The sequence below is a fragment of the Lissotriton helveticus genome, chromosome 2_1 (assembly GCF_964261635.1).
Source record: "Lissotriton helveticus chromosome 2_1, aLisHel1.1, whole genome shotgun sequence".
In the NCBI taxonomy this organism is placed as follows: Eukaryota; Metazoa; Chordata; class Amphibia; order Caudata; family Salamandridae; genus Lissotriton; species Lissotriton helveticus.
Genome location: NC_136059.1, coordinates 195,566,476 through 195,584,067, shown reverse-complemented (window position 1 = coordinate 195,584,067; position 17,592 = coordinate 195,566,476). Strand labels below are relative to the sequence as shown.

Here is a 17,592-nt window from a genome sequence, read left to right as displayed (position 1 = left end):
AGTGCCTCTAGATAACCGGTCTTTACAAATCAGGCAGGTGACATACCTAGCATTTACTTTTTTTTGCCCTCGAGGGAGTGAAAAAAACTGCCAAATAAAGCTGGCTTTCCGACGTGAAACCCGGGGCACCTCCTGTAAGAACTGTGGTCCTTCGGTCTCCTCTTCCTCTAGTTCATCCTCTTCCTCCTCTGTCTGGCTGATAAACTGGGGAGGTGGTCCTCTCTTCCCATGAGGAGGTGGAGGTGGTGGTGGGGGTGCACCAGCTGAAGCAACTATTGAAGCCATTGCTCAACTCTCAAAAATGGTCTTCCTCTCACAAAGATGAAAGTCAGAGTGAGGAAAGAAGGAGGGGTTTTCATCATTTGGGAAAAACAATATTTCTAAACCAATGAAAAGTGTTATTTTTAGGTCACCTGACCTAGCCTTACATCATTATGAAACCAAAAGTGAAATGAACCAATGAAAAGTTTTATCAACAAGTCACATGACCTCTTACGCTTAAGTTACGCGCTGCGGAACGCGCCCCGGCTCGCTTCCGGTTCGCTGCGCTTCGCGCCTCGGTTCGCGCTCCGGAGCGCTTCCGGGAGCGCTAACGCGGCGCGTCATAAGACGCATTACGCGGCAACGCGATACGTCGCGCTTTCGCGACGCGCCGCGGATCGCTTCCGGGGAGCTGCGCTTCGCGTCTCAGTTCGCATACCGGAGCACTTCCGGGTGCGCTAACGCAGCGCGTCATAAGACGCATTACGCGACAACGTGATACGTCGCGCTTCCGCGACGCGTCACGATGTTGATTTCTAACGCGGCAGTTGCGCTAACGGAACGTTTACCGGTTCGCGGACTGGGTCGCGGCATCAAGATGAGCTAACGGGAAGCTTCCCGGTTCGCGAACCGGGAGCGAACAAAAAAAAAGTATTAAAAAAAAATTATTAATAAACATATAAAATATATTTTTGGATTTAAAGAAGAATACATTTTACAGCTACAGATATTAGCTTTTAAAAAACCAATGAAATTCACTGAAAAAACCATAAGTTATAGACCATATATAGTTAGGAATTAGCATTTACAAAACCTTGAAAATTCACTGAAACAACCATAGGTTATAGACCATATATAGTTAGGAATTAGCATTTAAAAAACCTTATTTTACTCACACAAAACCATTAAAATTCCATATATAGTTAGTTGTACTAACTATATATCGCGCACCCGCAATCCACTGCTGATGATGTCACATATTACATCATTCATGACATGGTCAGTGACATCACTGATGACATCTCAAATGACATCACTGATGACATCACTGATGACATCTCAAATGACATCACTGATGACATCACTGATGACTACATTCAGTGACTGTATAATTTTGTAAAGTTAAAATATGTCTTACATATTGAAGAATGAGTGGATGTATAAGTGTCTTGATGAAGGATTTAGTAGGGGCATGACTGACTGTATGAGTGACTGATTAAATGTGTCTCACTGAGTGCATGGGTTAGTGATTAAACTGTCTTAATTTGTGCATCATTATGTCTGTTGTTCTGTAAACTGCTGCATGTGTTGATCAGTAGCTATATGATTAACTGTATGGGTTATTGATTGGTTGCCCAAGCATTTGTATGGGAGACTGAGTGTGTGTGTGGGTGGCTGGGAGGTGTATGACTCTTTGCATAGATGTGTGAGCAGTTGATTGACTAGATGTATGGGTTCAAAAGTGCATGTGGAAACAGCTGTATGGGTGGTTGACTGTGTGCATGAGTGTATTGGTGAGTGAATGGATATCTCAGTGCTACATGTTAAAGTAAGTACATATGTAAAATACAGTACATGTGAGAGTTGACATATATAAATAACTGTGCATAAGAGCCAGTGAATGTGTGAGTGGCTGTATGGATCATTGTGAACTTGTATCCAGGATTGTATAAGTCAGTAAATATGTTTTAGTATATGTTTGAATAAGTAAGGTGTGTATAACTGTATAGTTGAGGAAATGGAGGTGTGATTGATTCTTTGCATGACTGACTAAGTGTCTGAGTAACTCCATGGATGAGTGACAGTCTATGAGTGTCTGTTTACACTGAGTGTATCTAAGGTTATATTAGAGTCTGAAGAGGTTCATCGTATTATCACATGAATGATGTCATCAGTGATGTGATCAGTAATGTCAAATGAGATGTCATCAGTGATGTCATCAGTGATGCCATTTGAGATGTCATCAGTGATGTCATCAGTGATGTCATTTGAGATGTCATCAGTGATGTCATCAGTGATGTCATTTGAGATGTCATCAGTGATGTCATCAGTGATGTCACTGACCATGTCATGAATGATGTAATATGTGACATCATCAGCAGTGGATTGCGGGTGCGCGATATATAGTTAGTACAACTAACTATATATGGAATTTCAATGGTTTTGTGTGAGTAAAATAAGGTTTTTTAAATGCTAATTCCTAACTATATATGGTCTATAACCTATGGTTTTTTCAGTGAATATATATATATATATATATATATATATATATATATATATATATATATATATATATATATATATATATATATCTCAATGTAAGCAATCTATAAATATAAGTAATTTTAGGATCTTCTTGAATCACAGAATCTGATATTTCATAGTATTCTTTGTTCACGATAACAGGTTACTCATTCTCCTCCTTTTAACCATTTTTTTTTAGCTAAAACCTATTTTGCAGCAGGAACCTACTTTTTTCCAGACTGAAAACTACACCTAAAAAAACGAAATGCCCTGGGGACCTCTCCTAACATTCAAAATCAAAATCTGAATGTGCCACTGCAGATTGAAAATGTTTACTCCAACTGGTTTATTTGAACAATACCTTAAATCATCTCACATCTAATTTTCACTAATAAGACCACACACTTTAAAAAGGCCATCTACTTCAAGCCTAAGCCAATAGACTTTCCCCACATGCATCACACTTTCAAATGGACACATCTGTAGGATGTGCACCTACTTCTCACACCTAAAACACCAATTGATTAGTGATTTGATCCAATTTATAGTGCTTTTGTCAGAATTGTCTTTCACGCAAGATTCAATTTACAATGCAGTAATAAAACTGAGAAACGTGGAGAAATGTAGAAAAGCGGTAAAGTAATCAAAAACAAGAAACAAAATTGAAGAAAATGTAAAAAAAGAAATATGCATCTAAAGGTTTTCTTCAGGAGTCATGCTTAAAAGGAGAAGAAAGACATATGATGGATCTTATTTTTCATTTTTTTCCAGAATCAAAAACGGGGTGAAAGGAACACAATCATTTGTCTGCAAATGTGGGTGCCCTTGATTTCTGTGGGTTAAAGCTTGTGCATATTATGGTGCAGCAGATGTATTTTGGGCTTGTAAAGGTATTTCTAACCCTTACTCTCGGTTGTCCCAATATTTTGCCAGATTTGGCCCCATAGGTTTCGTTGTCTCAGATAGATAACTGAGGGAGTAGAACAGTTTGTAGCTGTGACTTGGATGCAATAGTCTTTAAAAGGTTGAGGAGGGAGAATACTTGTGGAATACAATGCAACTTCTGACATTTTTCAAGATAATTGGTCACCTTTCATCAGTTGATTGCTGTATTCTGACACTAAAGCGGCACTAAATTCTTCCAGATGCTTTAATATGGACCTGGTGAGAGGATGGTATTTAATGTGTTTCTCTGGTCACTACAGCAGGACAAAAACACGTACATATTTAATTCTAGTGGGACAATCTAAATTTAGGGGAATCCTGTACCATTAAATGCATGATATGAAGAAATATTTGCATTCCATTGCTACATAATTCAGTCAACCAAGTCCCATAATTTGATTCCATATTGCTGCATAATTAGCGTGGCTATGCATATGGAAATTAATAAGTGTCAGTTGTGATCCCCCCCAAAAAGTCCACAGGAAAAAAAAACAAATAACGTAACTTCTTCATCCTCCAAGAGAGTAAATTAGCACAAAACACTCACGCAGTGTGTTTATCCGGACACAGTTACCTCAAAGTGTTGGTCAGCAGGCAATAGAAATAGAAGAGACTTCGAGGGCTGGAGGAAATGTCATAGCTTCCCTATGAAATAATACTCTTTGGGTTCAGTATGGATGTCACATAAAGATAGGTTCAAAGGAGAGCTGCTGTGCCCACAAACATTTCTTTGCACCAGTGGGCAGATTAAGAGGGGGAACGGTAAGTTTTCTAAATGATCCCGATCGGACAGAGCCTTATAGGAAAGACAGCCACTATTATTCTGAATTATTTAACTAGCACTGTCCAGTGAAGATATCTCAGCTGGTATGGGGCAATTCCTAAGTCCAACCAGGAACCTCACTGCAGCGATTTGTACACCCTGTAACCAATCAATAGAGCTTTTAATGAGTGCAATAAAAAGTACAATTAAAAATGCATTCTTGTGTTACCCACAACAGCTATAATTCTAGGATCTACGAGCAGTGAGCATGGACAATCATTCCCACCTTGTAGAGATCGAAGTAATGCCCCTTGTGTGAAAGTTATATTACATATAGGGGCTTGGTCCACACAAATCCCTAAATTCGTAGCTTTTGGTTTCGGTTCCACAATCATTCCAAAACATTTCAATAAGGGCCAAAACAAATGTACATGTTCCCTCCTCCTCCATGTCCCATTGATCAGTCCATGGCTAGTTATTATCGAACACCTTTTTTAATTATGGCTAGACCGTTGGCATTAATACCTAGATCCAGAATAGTGAAAAATATAATGATGATAGCAAGAAAAAGCCCACTGGAAGAAAAAATACAATTTTAATATTAAAAATGTACTTCACATAAACTGAAATTTTAAAATGTTTACGCCTTTGCCTCAATGGATGCTTTTTATTGATCTTACTTTGTCAGTGTATGAGATGGTAACTCTTTGGTAATGCAATTTAGGGAAATGGCGGAGCCATCTGATGAAACAATGTAAAAACAGCTAACCCTGGAATGTAAAATTAAAAATTACCCATTGAAAAGGTGTTGAATCAGCGGGTAAGCAGTCCTCATGTACACGTCCTGATTGGTCAGTGCCTCGCTAAAGACTTCATCAAAATAAAAGACATGCTGAAAAAGAAAGATATCACCAGGTGAAAAGAAAATCTTCAGACTGTAGATAATGCATGAGGGTGTTTCATAATAACAAAGGATTGATTAGGGAAAAACAACAGGTGATTTCTTGTTGTCTATGTTTTATCAACTACATATATCTGCAGAGCTGATCAAATTTTTTATATTTCACTGTGCCCGAGACCAGATAGGTAATTTATCGACTCAATAAAAAGTAGGTAGTTACAAAGAAGAATAAACAAACCAATGCATAACCGCCACCATTCAGTGTGATTCCATAACTTCCACCCTTCACTGTGTGTGTGCATGTCGCAGATGAGTTGGTGTTGGGTGGCGGTGCAGTCTCGATTAGTAATGTAATTTTAAGTTAAACCATACGTTTGTGGAGCCCGACATGATTTAGTTATCATTTATGCATCTGAAGCACTAGTTATCATCTTTTGGTGACTTTATAGCATTTTTTTAGGGAGATCAGTGATGAACAAAAGCAATATAGAATAGACAGTGGACACTGATTCCAGCAAAGTGAGGTGAACTCGTCAACCTGTATTCACTAAGACTGGGATTAGGAACATGATTTCTAGAAGAGTGTAGTTTTAGGAGGTTTACTGAAACTAAGATAGTTTTGTTCAACTCTTCAGAATATTCCAAATTTTGGATCCAATTACTCCAACGCATCAGACACCATTTTTTTGTTCTTTGTGTGGGAGTCATGGGATAAGATGTTGAGAGGCAAACCTAATCATCCTTGTAGGAATGTAATGTGTGGCAATCTTCTGAATGATGGGGTGGAGGCCTGTTTTAAAAATGTATAGAAGGAGAGAAAAAAACTGCAGGATGGGAGCGGATTCAAAATTATCAATTGAAAAGTATAAGTATTCAGCAACGAAAAAGGACAAGGTGGTAGCTAAGAAGTGAATGATGAATGATAGCAGGGAACTTACAGACGTAGCTTGTTTCATGTAAATTAAGTAAAACTGATGTAATATTTGAAACACTACATAAGCCATTAAAATCTATGCCTGATACAATTCAACGCATTGCTGTCGCTGAATGGGAGACTGAAATGGCCCTCATTATAGACAGATGGCTTTTCTATTGTTAAAGGCTCCACATTGAAGAACATTCTTTCATTGCCATGAAGCACAAGCAAGTTCCTAGCAAATTCACACAACATTTCAAGGTCGGTCTAATCCAGGACAGCATTTCATGGACATGATGAAAGCTGCTGTGGGCATTATTACTATGAAAGTATGTTAACAATTTCAGCCACTTTAAATCTACACTTTGGACCACGAATCAAATTGTCAAAGACACAGGAAGAGACATCCCCAGTTCTTAAGGACAAGAAGTCAAAAATGAAGTGAGAATCGCACACCTCAAAGACACCAACTTAGACCACAGAGTGATTAGTCCTTTAATCCAATAGGAATCCTCACAAAACAGCTCACTGAACAGATCCATAATCAGAGAAACTCATACAATGATATTCCGTCACAATGACTGCAGTCACTGAATGACCCCAATAAGATGCTAAAGGAAAACTCAGTCTGCCAAAAGAACAGCATATCCTTACAAATGGCAGAAAAGCACTATTGAGAGGCTGATAACAAAAACAAACAATGTAGTGAAGTTGATCAAATGTCTACATTCTATTTTAGTTGTCTCCCTATTATGATTGTTTACATAATATCCATTGATTTGGTCAGTGCCACTAATAATAATAATCACAATTATTTTAGAGATTTGTTAAAGAAGTGTTTTTATTAATATATTTGTAGGGTCATTATTCTTAACATCTTCTCTACAAGGAAAAATAAAAGATCCTAAGAAGACGGGCAGTATCTTAGTCAAAGAAGCTGTTAGACCTGGCACCTTGGCGTGGGTCTCCCTTCCATTTTTTGCTGTTGCCTCATGTATTTTTGCTGGTTATAGATGCTTTTGGCACTGTGCCACTGCTGTCCAGTGCAACAGTGCGAGTGCTCCCTATGGTAAATTGATGTATGGATTAGTGATTCCATGATTGGTTGGTTTGGTTTACTTGTCAGACCCTAGTACAGTGCACGGAGTGTGACCAGGGCTTGTGCACCAAATGCTGCTGGTGGGCTTGCAGCACTGGTTGTGCCACCCACAGAAGCAGCCTGTAAAAGAGTGTCTCAGGTCTGCCATTGCAGAGCCTGTGTGAGGTCTGGTACTGCCATGGTGACTGGGCAAGTGCACCCACTTGCCAGTCCCTAAACCCTTCTCTTTTCTGCATATTAGTCACCTCTATGTTAGGCCCAAGGGTAGGGTGCATTGTAGGTAAAAGGTAGGACATGCCCTGATGTGTGTGGCATGTCCTGATAGTGAACTACAGCCATTTTCATTTTTCATTATTGCAAGGCTACCTGTTCCCCATAGGCCAGAATGGACAGTTTGATTATTACATTTTATATTCCTAACTCACTCAGGGAACTAGGTAGAAATTCGAGTTTAGTATGCGTGAACTCAGAATGATAAAATACATCTTTTAGTGAAGTTGGTTTTAACATTCTGTGTTTGAAACTACCACTTTTAGAAAGTAGGTATTTTCTTGTTTAACCATCCAAGCCTGCCTCTGCTAGGTTGTGTATTCCTTGTCTGGAGTTTGAGTGACTGGGGCTGGGCGATTCCAGGAGACAGGGTGAGTCAGCACAGGGCTGACTAGAGAGATCTGCATTCAGATGGGAGAGAGGAGTTGCACCTGGGACCTGAATAGGGCTGTGCCTTCCCTCCCCAATGCTGGCTCCACCTCCTGTGGTGCGTCTGATGTCCCTGGCCTGCACTGTAAAAGGAAAGAAGGAGTCTTGTCAACAAAGTGCTCCAGGACTGACCAGAACTGGTTTGGACTAGGCAAAGATCTCTCTGCCTTGAGAGAACAAAGGGAAAATGAGTATAAAAGGGGGACCCAGACCCCAGAACTTTAGATCACTTTTGGGAAACAAGAAGAAACCTTTGCTGAGGAGAGGAACCAGGGAGACTGAGGAGAGACTATCCCTAAGCGTGAGGGATTGGCCTGCAGTGTTGCTGACTGCCAAAGAGAGGAGAAAGGACTTTGTGCTACTTTCATTCAACTTGTGAAGTATCTCCAAGAGCTTGAGATAGAGCTTGCCTCCTGCTGAAGTGTCAGGGACAACAGACTTCACCCACCGGCTCCCAAAGAGTTCTTTGGAAGTGCCTGCAGTTGTGTTGGGCTCTCTGAGGGACTGCGTGTCGCAAGGAGCTGGTAGAACCGCGACTCACAAAGTAGAAGCGTGTCGCCGCCGCTGTTGCTTCACCACTCGAAAGCGCCTCGCATCGCCGGAGAAGATCGAATTCGCACCAGACGCCGCCGCATCATCGGAGAAGCGTGTCGCTGTCGCAGCATCGCTGGGAAAGCGTGCTGCTGCTGCAGCTGTCGAATCATTGCCAATGCGTCTCGCGGGAGAAGAGGATCGATGTTGCATCAGATGCCGCACGGCCGTGGGGCGTGCACGCATTGTGTCGCATCAAGGAGAAGACACCATTTTGGTTTCATTGCACCGGATCTTCATCGCATCAAGGCGTTGCGGGCCACATCGCAACGGAAGCACAGTAAGAAACCAAAGCATCACCTCCCCACGCTGAGAAGAACAGACACATCCCCTACGCATCAGTAGGGACCAGACGCATCACCGTTCTTGCATGTAAGGAACCAACGCATCACCTTCCCTGGAACACTTTCGTTGTATAGCGTTACGCATCCAAAGGTACATTGAACTTAATGTGTCACATTTTACATCAAGAGAACTAAGCTAATTCTACCATTTCTAAAGTGCAGTATTGTGGATTTTTGTCGTTTGTGTTAAGTCTATATAAAAACACTTATTTTTATACTACAACTTTTGTGGTGTCCATCTGTAGTGTTGTCACTGGGTTATTGTAGGTGTTCACAAATGCTTTACACACTGCCTCTGAGATAAGGCTGCCTGCGTGTGCCAAGCTACTGGGGTGGGGGGTGGGGGGTGGGGGGAACAGGGTTTATTTTAGGAGTGTACCCCCTTACCTTACACTGACTAAACGCAAGTGTCCCTATTTGGTCAAAGGTACCTACTTCTGCCAACTAGAGACCCCCAAATCTAACAGGAGAAAATGGGTCAGAAATGAAAGAGACTAGGAGGGAAAAGAGACCAATTAGAAGACAGAAAGGCAGATAACAGTCTAAAACTGCCAAATATGGGGTATTGCTCTTACTTTCCTTTCTATACTTGCAAATCCAGAAAGAACCATCATAAAATAAATGAAAAGGGACGTGACATATGTTGTCCATTAATGTCCTGATAACCTCCTGAATTCCCCAACATTCCATCTTATCCTTTCTCATCTTCAACTTCTTCATGGAGCCCCAGAGGCCCTATTCACAACAAACTACATCAGAGACCACCAATAGGCAGATGACACACAACTTTTTTTGAAGGTCTCCTCTGCTCTGGCCTCAAATGGCGTAAAAACAGCTTGAATCTCATCAAGACCTGGATGTTCAGCACCTATCTGAAGCTTAACTCCACCAAAACTAAATTCATTTTGTTTGCCAAGAACAAGCAACAACTAGTACAAATCAGGATTCAAACTCCAACTTTCACCCAATGCAAATCTCTAGAATTTACCCTGGACACCGGTCTCCCATTTAAGGAACTCATCACCAAGAAAACTAAGATGCCTGGTACAAGTTCTCTCTACTAAAAAAGTGAAACCATATTCTCCCAGAAAGTGACTTCAAAATTGCCATTCAAGTATTTTTCTCTTGCATCTGGGTGGTAGCAATGCCCTGCTAATCGGCAAGCTTCCAAAACTACACACTTGTCCCCCACAACGCCATCCTATATGCAGCAAAATGCATTATAAAGGGCCTGAAGAAATATGACTACATCACACAACTCCAATGGCCGTTCTTGCTAGCCCTCACTATATTCAAAATGAGGCTGCTTCATCTACAAAGCAATCAGGACTGGCGTACTGCCTATCTTGCAGACGAGCTAGGTTCCCGTTCACACACCCACAGCCAGAACAGTGCCAGACTAGAGATGAAGGGCAAAGGCTTTATCTGTAAACCTAGGATCTGGAATAACATCGGTTTAGAAAAAAGCTGAAGACACAACTCTTTAAAGTACACCATATGATGATACAGTAATAGCCCTCTTTGGCACTTGGAAACCAGCTACCCCTCCAACCACACACTGAGTGGGTATTCGCCTTGGACCCTGTATAAGGGCCTGCTGCTGTCAGCTAGGTGTGTGCTATATACATAATACATACAGACTCTGGTAATGCTTATATATGAGTAGTGAAAGTGTGCCTCCTTCTGTCGCCACAACCTGCTGCTTAAATTTTCACATATTTAAACCATGGTGTAATTATTACATGGGAAGAGATGTTTTGTTAGCACCATTCACCGGTCAACAGCTTCCCAATGAAAACTCTGATACCTGTGGATATGATTATCTTGAACTAGTGTTGCAATACTCTAGACATGCTGATGACATCTTGCTAACAGGAAAGTAGCTACTTTACACAACAAACAACCCCCAGATATATTAAGTGAAAGGAAAAAAACTCATTTTGTGTCTTCTGCATGTAACATCCAAAAATGTAGACCATATTTCCGTGTGTTAAAGTATATTAATTTGGGCAGAAAATTGACTTTATTTCTTACAGCTGTATTTAATGCCTTTGCCAAGCAGACTGCTTAAAGAGAGTTTATCTGGGAATTCACATATGAATTCCTTGGTCAACCAGGCCTCTAAAAGCAATAGAGTTCTTAGTTGCCTTATGGGTGAAGTCGCTATGTATACTCCTCAATAATATTTCCAGCTAAGATCTGGATGTTCTTGTTGTACCTTGTACTATGGGTGTTCCAAGAGATAGATAGATAGATAGATAGATAGATAGATAGATACAGGCGAATGAAGGCTTACCTCTTTCATCAATAACACCAGGTCATTCAAAGCAAGAGAGAATTGAGCATTATGGCAAACTGACTATAGTGTCACAGGAAAAGTATCTTTTATCTAACTTCACAACTTCCAACTACAGTGCCCCAGTATTTAAGCATGACCAGCAAGAAGGAAAGTAGAAACCCTTTCTTGGTCTGTGTTTTGGTGGATGGTGCATTTATTTCCTACGGGAAAGGTGGGTTTAGCCCAGTTCTATGTGAGCTAATGTTTGCTTTTAAGAAAATCGTTAAGAAATGTAGTAGGACTTTTCCTTCTATTCCTATATTAATGTGCAGATGTCATCAAGGCCTTTGAAATCCACACACATTTTGATTCTAATTCAAAGCATTTCTTTTGTCAGTTCAGGAGTGGTTTAAATTACACATTTAGAATGTATCCATGTGAGGTCAAACACAGCTAGACAACCCACCCTGGTTGTTCTATGCATATTATTTTTTTCTGATTTCCTGATAATGTCTTGGCCCATATAAATTGAAATAAGCAAGGCAGAATTTAGCAAATTTCTTTAGACAAGCAATAACTCCAAGCCATGAAGCTTCACGTTTTTCCATGTTTTAGTACAGGGTGCAAAGTAAATTCAGATATGTTTATATACAGTCAGAATTAAGTAAAACTCTCAATATTTGATCATTTTTTGGCCAATTCAAAATAAAAAGTATTAATTTCCGAAGTAAACTTTGTAGGGGAAAATTACGAGCTCTATATTTAGCATAGGTACATTTAAACACAACTTAATTGTCAATTAAAATAGTTTAATAATTTTGTATGGATGAGGATGAAAATGTTATGGTAAACTGCTTATGTTTTTTGGGGGTTCTCAGATGTATGCTGCACTTAAATGTCATTAGTGCAGCAATATCACAGATTTTAAAGTTACATTTGGCCTGCTTTAAAACTTAAAGGAGCCACACAAAGAAAGAAATATTCATAGTTCTTTGTTACTGTGTCATAAGACCCTCACAAGGAGGGTTCCCCAGAAGCTTTAAGTAGCTAGATATTGTAGTTTGTGTTGTTAAGTGTTTCCCACATGGACATTTTCGTTGTCCCTATGTCAGCTTAACTATGCACGTTGTAGGCCGCTTCTGCTTTGTACACGTTACCAAAGTACCCACTTGTTTTTGTGCCATATTGTATTTTCACATATACTTAGCACACATTTTTTGTCCTTTTCCTAGAATTTAGTCTCCACAACCTAGGCAAGGTCAAAAACCACTGTTTTTTAGGTCTCGCCTAGGCAGCGCGCATGCGCTGCTCTAGGAGATGACCTTTAGAAATTGGTCAGCTCTTTTCAAGCACTCGTGCTTGCGCTGGCATCCAGCTTGCGGGAGCAAGCAAGAGCGCGCAGGGGGCATCTGTTTTCAATTAGCGTGGCCCCTCCACTGCCTGTCTCGCTCTCCCTTGTCACCATTTCGTATTCATTTCTTAAGCAAACATTTCATGGCTGATTCAAAGGTGTGAACGTTTTAGAGAATGTGCGAGTTGACAAAGAATAATGTATGCATTTATAAACATTTAATCATTACCCCAATATGAAATAACGAGCAGCTCCGCATTTGCCTGACAGTTAAAGATATACCACGGAAGCCACAAATTGTCTTTGAAGCCGGAGGCGTACAGACTGCCAAGACAAAAACATGACCAGGTGCGCAGCTCATGCCTGACGCAAGACGACGTGTGAACTGCCGGCCGCACCTCTCTGCATTCCTTCCGTGCATGCCCTCCCCGGCAGAGCCCGGCTGTCTGAGCGCCGAACCTCCCTCCCAGCCGGACCAGCTCAGCTGTTTCTGGTACACATTCCCTCATCAAACACCCGGGCCTGCAGGGGACGCCAGCCCACTCTCGCCTGCAAAGCCCGGATTTCCAGGGCAGGCCCTCATCTTCCCTCCAAGCCTGTGCAATCCTACCTCTCCGCAACCCACAGCAATCACCCGGGCCTGCAGGGTGTGCCAGCCTGTTCTCACCTGCAGGACACTGGCTTTCCTAAGCACCCCCCACCATTCCTCCAGCCCCTCACACTTCAAACCTGTGCTCTCCCACCCCTCCACATCCCCACAGCAAACACCCTGGCCTGTAGTGTATGCCAACCTGTTCTCTTCAGTTTAACACTAATGCACAATGTTTTCTAAATAAGTACACTGTGTTAAATGAATGTGACACTGTGCAGAAAATTCTTCTAGGAAAAGTACAGTTTTGTGTAAAAAGAGTAAAGCATCAAAGACACTGAATATTTGTATCATACCAAGAAATCTAGGAAATTACATGGATTAAAAGGTATCTGTACTGTTCTCTTTAGTTCAAAGGAAGCTCTTTTTATGTTAAAATCTCTGGATTTTCGCCAAAGCTAGCAAACAAAAGTATTTCCAATGACGCCCAGATCAAACAAGCATTGGCATAGCCAATAGGTCTCGCTTTTGGCACCTTATAAGTATTTAGTTATGCACTACAATACCCTTGGTGCAACATCAACTGTTGCATGGCTAAACACTTATAAGGTCCCAAAAGTGAGACCTAATGGCTATGCCAATGTTTGTTGTTATTCCCTGTGGTAGGACACTAGCACCTAGATATAATAGAGACACCCATTTGCTGTTTTAGAAAACAAGTTTTTTCATATAACCCAGGACATGTAGTTCTTAACACACACAGAGTGGAGATTGGCAGACAGCATAAAGGTCCTGAGACAAGAGAGCTGTGCCAGCAGGGATATAGAACAACTGTCTACGAATGCTAAGGTATGGGTGTCCGCTGCTAAGCCCAGAGATCGATTATCATTTAACTTTCATAGTAAGGGTGGGTTTAGGCAGATGTCAGATAATCTGACTGGACTATTTACTGTATATGGTATAGTAGCTATGCTAATGACATTACTGACCTCTATTTATTAGCTAGTTGTGGCGCAACTAATGCACATTAGAGCACGATAGTTTAAATAAACATAACAAACTTTCCTCATGTCTCTTTTCTATTTATTGAGGACAAGTAGGAGTAAGAAAACAAAATGGAGTGACCTGCTACCGCAATCCTGAGGGTCGGGAGTGTTTTGTTCTGGAGTGCCAAGTTACTTGTCTCTCTGGAACGGTTAGGAGGGCAAGTGAGGCACTACGAGCCAATCAGATTCTGGCCCATAGATGCTGATGGGGTATGGTGACTCAGTCCCTACTTGCTCATGTTCTATGGTCTCATGCATAGTACTGTTCCTAAGCATTATCACTGCAACAGTGTTACTCATTGCTTGAGATTCTATGGGATCTGTGGTTCCTGCAAAATGCGCACAGGAAGGAGTGTATGCAATGATGATGTATGATTCTAGAACAAGAAACAGGGAGGAAGTAGCTGGATGCATCATATGCTGGGATTCTCCCGCTTGGGAAATTTGAAGTACCTGAATGAACAGGCTCTAATTCCCAGCTTTGCATTATGATGCTGTGGCCTGTTGCTTTCAGTGATATCCAGCAGCTGCATAGCTGCATTTTCAAATTCGTCATTACTTTATTAATTTCTCATATTCCTTTTATGGCTACTGTTATTAAAAAGGAAGATGGCTTTTGAATGGCAAATGTTGCCCAAGTATTTTTACAGCATGGCCTGGCCAAGTGGTATTGGAAGCTGTCCATGTAACAGTGGAAATACATGAACATACTCTGAAGGACGACAGAAGCAACATGATTCAGTTTACAGATGGACGTTACACAAAGATTCAATGAAAAAAGGAGTCTTTAAAAACTTTATGCAAAGATCTTTCATGTCTTTAGGGAGGACATCATACACTTGGTTTTACATTTGACTGTTGGCTGTTCTGCAGAAAGATGTGCTTACTTCTTATCAAGCAAGAACCCTGTAAAGATGCATCTTTTATTTAGGAATGCTGGTAGGTGGAGCCGTACATCTTTGTATATGATGCAGAAAACTTTTAATGTTACTCTCGGATGTAGGGGCTGCCAATGTCAGATATAGAGACGGAAAGTGACCAAGTCAAACATTTGCTTGCAAATTATTAGATGTGCTGACAACAGAAGATCCCACTTCAGGGAAACCATCATGGCTTGGAGCAGTGTAAAGGTTTCTACTTCTGAAATTTATTAGCAGGATGGCCAAGTCCTATGTAGACTTCAAAAGCTTGGAATGGAAGATTCCTCTACTTACAGCAGCCGTCATTCCCACACTTAGCACCATACCTCCAGAATATATTGTTTAAGATCCACCGCCTCCTTCTTCTCATGAATCAAAACGGTTTCTTTGTCTTCCACTGTGACAACATTCATTTCACCACGTCGCGCCTCTCTTGCCCCGAGAGGACGCTTCCGGACACAAACTCGTATTTTATCACTTCCTGCCCAGGGACCTTCATTCTCAAAGTTATTGGCCCTAAAACAAATTGTATAAATATAAAAAGATTAGATCCATGAAAATGTTACACTACAGACTGGTTAATCACCTAAATCAGGTCAAAACTTGAGTTTTGATATATTCAGAAAAACTGCTCATGCAATCAGGTAGTTTGTTAGATACCATATTATTATATTTTACTATAACTATAAAACTTTTGTGACAAAGTAAGTCGTTATACTTGATCGGGAATTAGAGCATGAATCAGTGTGGAACAGTGTTTAGCCAGCAGATAGTCAAAGTCAAAGTCAAAAAAGCTTTATTTCGATAAAAATTAATTACCATAAAAGCAGAACAATAAATATATAATGGAAAAAAAGGAAAAATTCTATGTCTTTAGACCAAGCAATAATTTCAGAACTTATTTGCTCAGCAATGCATAAAAGAAATAAAAAGTTTAAAAACAGAATTAAACAGGTTGTTTTAGCTTTTTGGCTCGGATAGCCCAAGCCCAAGATAAAAATTTGGCTAGGGCACAGGCATAGGGTTCATAACTGTCCGAAACAAGTATCCTGATTGCCACATCATGGCTCCTGGTGCCCAGCTGTCGGCATAGGTTTTTCAGCCACACCCTTCTTGGATTAGCATATTCATTGCAAATAAACAGAAAATGTGCTAAAGTCTCTGGGTTGGCAAGGCACGATGGGCATAAGTCAGTTTTACCGATACAGGTTTTCCATTTCTTGGTAAAAGTGTTCAATGGCAGGGTGCCCGTTCTAAATCTAAAATACAAGGCCCGGGCAAAGGGTTTCTCAATTATATCCAGGTAGGGTTCCCTCCTGGGGCAATCTTTAAACAGCAAAAAGTCCTCAGTTAATTTGCCAAGAGACGTGCTGGAATGTCTTTGGGAGCAAATCCAGTCCTGGTAGAGCTTTTTGAGCATTTGCTTAGGGGGTGAGGTTCTACTTTTCCACGATTCAAGTAGGCCCAAATTGGTCAGTAGAATTTGCATGTCTTTTAACCACTTGATTTTGTCCCAATTCGGGGATGCCATAATTTCTTTGAGACCTCTGGCATATCCGCTAAGTTCTTCTACCCGCCAAATGCGGGCCCAAAGTAGTAGCGGACGAAATTTCGCGATTTCACCAATCTGGGTGCAGCCGAGGTCCATAAATAAAGGGAGTAGTGGGGTACTTTGTGGAAGGGACATTAGTTGTCTGCAGAAATTGTTCTCGGATTTTTGCAGAGCTTCGGTAGATGAGAAGCCCCAAAGTTCCGCTCCATAAAGGGCAGAGCTGACACCTTTGGCTGCATAGATCTCAAGAACTGTTCCTACTGGTTTAGTTGAACTGGAGCGTTGCTCTCTTAAAAGGGCACCTGAGATCCTTTTATGGTTCAACAGCATTTTGTCCAAGTGAGGCGTCCAATCCATTTTGTCTGAAAGGCGTATCCCAAGGTAATCGAACACTTTTACCCTTTCCAAGAGCTCGGTGTTTAGGGTAGGGGAACGCACATGTTGTTTTGGAGGATTGAGGACCAGGTACTTTGTTTTGTTGGTATTTATTACCAGGCCTCGATCGATACAAAATGATTGGAAATTGTCCAAGAGTCGCTGGAGTCCCATTGGGGTTTTGGAGATTAAGAGCGTGTCGTCCGCGAAGAGGAGGGTTGGTATGCGTTCACCCGCCAGGGATGGTTCGTCAGATGGAGATTTGAGAAGATGCTCAACCACCCCATTGATGTACAGAGAGAAAAGGGTGGGAGCCAGAACACATCCCTGGCGGACCCCTCTCTCGACCGGAATACTGCCCGTTTTCTCCCCTCCAGGGCCCCACCTAACTTGGGCAAAGCTGTCCTGATGTAGCCTAACCAAAAGGGACAGTAAGTACTGGGGCAGCCCCATGTCAGCCAGAACCTTCCACAGCAAGTCCCTGGGGACAAGGTCAAAGGCAGTCTTTAGATCGATAAATGCGAGATAAAGACTGCCCTTGCCTATCACTACTACCTTCCAGTAAACCATCATGAGCCTAAATGCTTGCTCAATCGTTCCAGTGCCTACCCTGAAACCAGCCTGGAAGTCGGTAAGGATTTTATTTTCTTCTACCCAGTTGAGGATTCTGAGTAAGACAACTTTACCGACCACTTTTTGGCTGATATCAAGCAAGCTG

The 17,592-nt window shown here is 41.3% G+C and overlaps 1 protein-coding gene across 3 annotated transcripts in view; it reads right to left on the bottom strand.

The window, feature by feature from the left end:
* Positions 1-17,592, bottom strand: part of KIF24 (kinesin family member 24) — a 269,135-nt gene that overhangs the window by 234,504 nt on the left and 17,039 nt on the right. For all 3 annotated transcript variants that reach the window (XR_013606988.1, XM_078674708.1, XM_078674709.1), the window contains exons 3-4: positions 15,274-15,463; positions 5,008-5,105 (exon numbers count right to left, since the gene is read on the bottom strand). Coding sequence is in view for 2 of the 3 variants with exons in the window: in XM_078674708.1 (XP_078530834.1) it covers positions 5,008-5,105; positions 15,274-15,463 (288 nt within the window). In the remaining variant the exon portion in view is untranslated. The remainder of the gene's footprint in view (positions 1-5,007; positions 5,106-15,273; positions 15,464-17,592) is intronic.